The sequence below is a fragment of the Sturnira hondurensis genome, unplaced genomic scaffold, assembly GCF_014824575.4.
Source record: "Sturnira hondurensis isolate 20B ecotype Veracruz unplaced genomic scaffold, ASM1482457v3 Scaffold0016184, whole genome shotgun sequence".
NCBI lineage: Eukaryota > Metazoa > Chordata > Mammalia > Chiroptera > Phyllostomidae > Sturnira > Sturnira hondurensis.
Window position 1 is genome coordinate 4,749,881 of NW_028088815.1, and position 7,384 is coordinate 4,757,264.

The 7,384-nt window shown below is 36.7% G+C and overlaps 1 protein-coding gene across 1 annotated transcript in view; it reads left to right on the top strand.

Moving 5' to 3' along the window:
* The window catches only part of SLC15A1 (solute carrier family 15 member 1), a 66,500-nt gene extending 59,603 nt beyond the window's left edge, over nucleotides 1-6,897 (top strand). Inside the window, exons 19-23 of the mRNA XM_037065838.1 lie at nucleotides 2,901-3,008; nucleotides 3,373-3,478; nucleotides 4,181-4,324; nucleotides 5,421-5,528; nucleotides 6,490-6,897. Of these exons, the coding sequence (XP_036921733.1) occupies nucleotides 2,901-3,008; nucleotides 3,373-3,478; nucleotides 4,181-4,324; nucleotides 5,421-5,528; nucleotides 6,490-6,675 (652 nt within the window). The 3' untranslated portion in view covers nucleotides 6,676-6,897. The remainder of the gene's footprint in view (nucleotides 1-2,900; nucleotides 3,009-3,372; nucleotides 3,479-4,180; nucleotides 4,325-5,420; nucleotides 5,529-6,489) is intronic.
* Nucleotides 6,898-7,384: the final 487 nt, after the last annotated feature.

Genomic DNA, 7,384 nt, shown 5'->3' on the forward strand with positions numbered 1-7,384 from the left:
TAATATGTGCCTAATAGTAATACAAATAAAGAAATGTAAAATATGAGAAAAGTAAACAAACAATATTTTACAAATATTTTTATTCATTATAGGTACAGAAATAATTATTATAGATAATGTGAACGTATGCTTCATTAGTTTCTTTTAAAAATCTCAATTTTAAGACTTGGGGAAAAAAGCTATGCAGAGTCCTGGTTTTAAGTTAGGTTTATTTCAATCCTGTCATAGTGATAAAAATACTTTAAGGAAGGAGTGAGGGTAAGACATAAGTGGCTTTAAGTAGATTCAAAAAGAAATGTTCATTTAAAAAGTAAAATTTCAACAAAACAGCTAAGACAACTGGAAATTCACACGTAGAAGAGTAAAGCTAGATTTTCCTGGCCTGATACCATGCACAAAAGTTAACTCAATGGATCATAAACCTAATAAAATTAATGTAGTAAAATGTAGAAGAATAACAGGAGTAAATGTTTGTGAACTGGGTTTAGTAATGGTTTCTTAGGTATGAAACAAAAAACACAAGCAACAGAAAAAATAACAATAACTTCATCAAAATTGAAAACTTTTGTGCTACAAATGATATCATCAGAAAGGTGAAAAGACAACTCACAGAATAAGAAAAATACCTGCAAATCGTAGATCTGATGAAAGACTTATATTCTGAACATACAGGGTCTGGCACAAATAATACCTCTTTTTGTTATCAAATCTCCTATTTCAAAATCATGAGCATCTAATTCTGTAACATAACAATATCATACTCAAGCACACCATATGACATTTTAACTTAAATGTTCAAATTAAAACTATAAATTACTACACCCATGTTATTACCCTACCAACCACACTCAAGAAGGCATTACTTCTGCTGGATGCTGTATAAAGAATTCTTACAGGTCAGTAATAAAAGGACAGATGTCCCAATTTTTTACAGGGGCGAATATTTAAACCGAAAAATTTCCAAGGAAGATATACAGATGGCCAAAAACCCACGAGAAGTTTCTTAAAATCATTAATTGTTACAGATGACTGTGATTTGCCAAATGAAAATCAAAACCATAATGAGATACCACTTCAAACTATTAGGCTTTATTTTTAAAAAAATTAGACAATAACAAGTGTTGGTGAGGATGTGGTTAAATTGGAATCTTTGAAAACTGCTGATGGAAATGTAAAATGATGCAGCCACTTTGAAAAACTGTTCTTCAAAATGTTAAACAGAGTTACCACATGATCTAGCGATTTCACTCTTTAAGTATGTACCCCAAAGAAATGAAAACATATGTCTACCCAAAAACTTCTAGGTGAATGTTCATAGCAGCATTACTCACAAAAGACAAAATGTGGAAGCAACTCAAATGGCCATGAGGTGATAAACAAACTGGGGTCTATCCATATCCATACATTGGAATATTATTCAGCCTTAAAAAGGAATAAGGTACTGGTATATGTTATGAGTGTACTTAAAAACATTATGCTAAGTGAAAGAAGCCAATCAGAAATACTCCATACTATATGATTCAACTTACATTAAATGGCAGGCAAATCCGTACACACAGAGCAGATTAGTGGTTGCCATGGACTGGGGGAGGGGCCATGGAGAATCACTGCTAATGAGTTTGCATTTCTCTTCGGAGTGATAAGAATTAGATTGTTGTGATGGTTGCACAACCTTGTGGATGTACTAAAGCCACTGAATTGTATACTTTAAATGGGTGAGTTTTGTTGTATGTAAATTTATTTCACAAAGCCATTTAAAAGAATGAGAAGGAACCAGTCTCTAGGTGCCTTGGTTATTTTTTAAGGAACTGGTCTCATCTTGTCATTTTCTCAGCTGGTTCCCATTCTCCATACCTCATTCCATGATCACTTTGTAGCCTTAGATCCTGGCACTCATAAGAGGCCTAAGTTAACTTGAGCCTTAACAAAGACTGACTGGGCCTGATCACAATTAGTAGAGTATAAGAAACCTTGGATCTCTTTTCTCCTCACCCTTCAAAGCACTCAAAGTGTGTTTGCTACTTATGCTCTATTTTCTATTGTTTAAAACACATCTGATATGTATGATGTTGCCTTTTTTCAGATTATTTTATTCTTTTTGATATCTTATATAGGCTGAGATGTATGTCAGGAAGATAATAGTACTCTAGTATGGTACTCTATTATGGTACTCTAGCCTTATGGTGAGTTTTATTCAGAGTGTTTTAAGCTACAAAGCCAGGCTCAGGCCCCAGGCCCGAGTTCCTAAATTCGTCTTCTTCCCACTGTCTCCTTTGAGTGGTTCATCTTAATCTTTGATAAAAGCAGCTTTGAGTTTTTGGGGCAGTATTAATTCTACCTATTAGGTTACTTGGGACACATATCAGGTTCAGTTTCCTATACTAATTACCTATCAAACTACAACACATTGAATGCCTACGGATATCAGGACCTGAGTTTAATTCATAAGTTCCCATCAATTTCTGCTTTTTGTCCTCTACCACTTTAGCTCTAAAGCTTCTGAAGCGCAGAACACAATGGCATAGCTACCTTCTTGAAGGGAAAGAGATTAGTGCCTGTTTCAGTCTATATTTAATATCCCAAACATCCTTGAAATAGTTCCTAGTTACAAAGTACTTAGAACAGTTCCTGGTATTTAACTACATTAAAATTTTAGGTGTGTTTTCATGAATGGGTGAGCAAGGGCAAGCCTGGAGTTGTTCATTTTCTGCCCTTCCTCTAGAAATCTTCTAGATTTTTAGAAGATTGCTGTTGCCATCCTAGGAATCTAGATGATTTCTAGAGTAAACACCTTCAATTCCTTCTAATAGGAAGTATAGCCTTCTTCAGGTGCTGTGATTTAGAGCTGATTGAGAATTCCTTAGTCCAGTCACAAGACAGATTCCTGTTTTCTGTTTCAGATTTGTAAATGCTTTTGGTGAGAGCTTCAATGCCACAGTGGATGGGAAAGTATATGAACATGTCACCAGCCACAATGCCAGCGTATATCAGTTTTTTCCTTCTGGCATGTAAGTACCTATACTAGACAGTTTGTTCCAAAGTTCAAGGACATCAAGTCATTCTTTAAACAATATATTGAAACTTTTTAAATGTTTTATTGTTATTCTATTACGGTTGTCTGAATTTTTCCCCCTTTGTCCTCCTCTGCCCAGCCCATTCCCTTGCTCCCACAGTCGCTCCCCACACTGTTGTCCATGTCTATGGGCCATTTATACATGTTCTTTGACTAGTCCCTTCCCCTTCTGTCCATCATTATCCCCCTCTCCCCTCGCCTCTGGTCACTCTTTGTCTGTTCCATGTTTCCATGCCTCTGAATATATTGAAGCTTTTAATACCTAGAATGTTAACCTATATTATCCTTTCTTTCCATAGAAAAAACATCACACTAAGCTTCTCAGAGATTCCAGGGAACTGCAACAATACTTTTACACCCAACCTTAGTTTTGGTAGTGCATATACCTATGTAATCATCAAGAAGGTTAGTAACCTATTTAATAAAATCAGAAGTGCTTCTCAAACTTTCTTAACCTGAGAAACACTCAGAACATAGTCATGATATAAATTATTATTAGGATCTGTATTTTAAATGGTTTTAGAACAGGGGTGTCAAATTCATTTTCACTGGGGGCCACGTCAGCCTCATGGTTGCCTTCAAAGGGCCAAGTGTAATTTTAATTCCTTAACAGTTAAGTAGTAGTTACATTTATACAGTCCTAAAACTATTTCAGCCCTTTGAAGGCAACCATGAGGCTGATGTGACCCCCAGTGAAAATGAGTTTGACACCCCTGCCTTAGAATTAATTAAGTTTACCACCAAGTCTTTACTTAACATTGACTTAAGTTCACCATTAGAATAAAGCTGAACTCACTAACAGTTCACATTGACAAGTATTTGATACTTTTAGTTTACAGAGATGGCAATGTTTTGAACAAAACTGACTGCCAATCTACTCCCTTATTCAAGGAGAAAACACTAGTGAACATATTTTCAAATTCCACCATGGCTATCTCATCACAAGTATAAAACATAATGTTGTATATTTACATTGAAAATGTGTACTTGATAAATCATATGAGATAACTCTAGAATCAAAACTCCATTTGCTAGTTTGAACAATTTTTACTTTAGAAGCAATCTTGATTTTAATTTATTTTTCTCACTTTTGCTTTATTGATTTAGAGTGATGGCTGCCCTGGATTGAAAGAAATTGAAGATATTTCACCCAATTCAGTTAGCATGGCCCTGCAAATCCCACAGTATTTCCTCATCACCTGTGGGGAGGTGGTTTTCTCTATCACAGGATTGGAGTTCTCATATTCTCAGGTTTCTTGTTCATTGGTTTTATGACCCTTCCTCTAAACCCCTGCCTTCAAAATGCTGCAGGGCCTTCATTTAAATCTGGGTTAGCCATATATTTATAATGTAAAATAATTCTAGAAAACATTATGGTATATTCCACCAAACAATGTTTTCGAGGTCACCATGCCTTGTCTTTATACTGACTACGAATATTACTGTTTAATTTCATGAGTGCATATATTACACATGTCTATATTCCCACAGTCATACACAGAGGTTTATACTCCTAGTAGGAAAAATTGTATTAACAATGGTTACAAAGGTCATGATAGTCAGGTTACTCTGCATTCTGAAACAACCAAATGGTTTCAACAATTCATAACAGTGCTCATTTCCAGGTCTGTGTTCTCATTATCTATAAGGTTCATTTGAGGTCTCTCTATAGCTCCTAATAAACATACTGATTAAGGCCTAGATTTTAAACATTAAAAAAACTATTACTTTATATATATATACTAATGAGGCAAATCTTGCTGATACCTTTTGTAGAGTTTAATTTATTAATGATTTTATCAAAGCTACAGTTATAATAATTACATCCCCATAATATCTAGTACCTTCAAGTTTTCAGTACAGATTGTAAATATGAGCTGGATAACCCCTTTCTGTGGTGACCTCAGTCTAATAAAGGAGACGACATAACACAGATAGCAAGAGTTTGAAGAGAGGTTTTGGTGATGTGATAGGGAAGCTCACAGAAGAGCAAACTTACAGCCTCCAGACAGCAGCCTCCATGGGGTGGTGGGGAGTGTCACACTGGATATCTTTACTTGGAAACTCTTCTGCAGAAATAGAATCAGTTCATCCGTAGATTTGTCTGTTTAACTAGGATGGCAACTTTGCAAGTGTGTGGAGAGGGGTAAACAAGGGCTTCTTGCATGTCTGTACAACTTGAGGATTTAGAGTATCTTGCTACCAAAGTAATGATCTCTTTTACATTCAAGTCAGCCTGACTCTTAATGCGCATTTTTAGCATGAGTGCTTAATTAAATGAATTGGTGAGTTGTATTCTGCCGAGGTTGAGATCTGGATTGGGATTCTCTTTGCTTTGCTTCCTCAGGCTCCTTCCAACATGAAGTCAGTTCTTCAAGCAGGATGGCTGTTGACAGTGGCAGTTGGCAACATCATTGTGCTGATTGTGGCAGGAGCAGGCCAGCTCAGTGAACAGGTATGAGGTAGAAAAGGAGATGTACCTTTGTCTTATCTATCAGTGGTCATCATGATGTCCCTCCCTAGCCATCTATATATACATGGTCATCTCAGCTACTGGCTGAATAAAACTGCCAGACTGGCCAAATAGTGTGGTTACCAAGTGCTCTTATGGCCAAGCATGTGCTGATTCTTATTTCCACCGGGAGTTATGCAGTTGAAAATTGACAACCAAAATAACCAGATTGGATTAACATACATACACCCTAATGTCATTTACTAGCAAAGAAAAGATCTTTCCTAGCTTCAGTGAATGTAAATTAATAGTCCCTAACTAGAGATGTTATCCAGAAGCTGTCATAATTACTAAAGTTAAAGCCATTCTAAAGATCGTTGTGATTTTTCCAGCTAAAATAAAGTATGGGCTTTTTATAATGCTTAAATTCTCTCCTTCAGTATATCAGCATATCTACCCCATAAGGGAGTTATCCCATACTCCACCCCATCAGTTTCATTACCTCCTCTACTGGGTCCCCTCAGAGCATGCTTATGACCTCAAGGTACTGCCAAAGGATAACAGGGAGCTCTTAACTTCAAACAGTTCAGCATATTCTTTTTCTTTCAAGTACCTGGTGTTCTCTTGGTCTCCATTCTTTCAGGGGCTGACTAGGTACCGTAAGACTTGAGTTTCTCAGAAATTTTGTGTTGTCTTCCCAAAGTCTCATGTTTCTACATTCCAGTGTTGCTAGAAAAATGTTAGAATTCTTGAGCATTCACAAAATGCTGGACCTTCTGTATCAGTGGCAATAACTGACCATTCTATATCTATATGTAGCAGAAGCCTACCAATTTCCCCTAACAATTTAATTTCAAAGCACTTTCCATCTGGACATAGGAGGAAAATGTACATGTGCTATATACACTACTATAACTGATATTGTTTTTGTTTTTTTCTTGCTCCATTTCCAATTCCTTCAAAGTGGGCTGAGTACATACTGTTTGCTTCATTGCTTCTGGTTGTCTGCATAATCTTTGCCATCATGGCTCGATTCTATACTTACATCAATCCAGCAGAGATTGAAGCTCAGTTTGATGAGGATGAAAAGAAAAAGAAGCCAGAAAACCTATATGGTACATTGGATCCCATCTCACAGACACAGATGTGAATGTCAGGAAGCCAGTGGAGGATGGATTGGGCCAAGAACATGCCCTGACTTCTGTCCCAAGGTGGCAGGACACTGTTGGATGGCCCCTGATGGGGAAGACTTCAGAATTATAAACCAAACCAAGAAAGCAATTTTTGAAGCAGCCATCAGTGAACCTAAAACTCTGGAAGAAGTCTTTTAAAAAAGTCCTATTTAGCCCTGGCTGGTGTAGCTCAGTGGATTGAGCTCGGGCCTGCCAACCACATGATCGCAGTTCAATTCCCAGTCAGGGCACATGCCTGGGCTGCAGGCCAGTTCCCAGCAGGAGACTCACGAGAAGCAACCATACATTGATATTTCTCTCCTCTCCTTCCCTTCCCCTCCAAAGATAAATAAATAAAATCTTTAAAAAATGAAAAGAAAATTATTTTTTAAAAAGTCCTATTTAATGTATGCATGTACACACACACACACACACACACACATTTTTACACACTGAAAGCCTATCCTGCATTTAACTCCTTTCCTATCACACAAATAAAGTTACTTTGACCTAACTTAATTTTTTGAAAGGATGACAAAAGTTCCATATTGTTTGCATTCTAACACTGTAGGAAATCAATGTTAAGCAAGGCCAAAGACAATGTGAAAGTGAATTTATAGGTTTAAGGATGGTGTATAATAAGCTAGTATTAACTGATACCTTTACCTTTTTTCCCAGTCCCTCTAC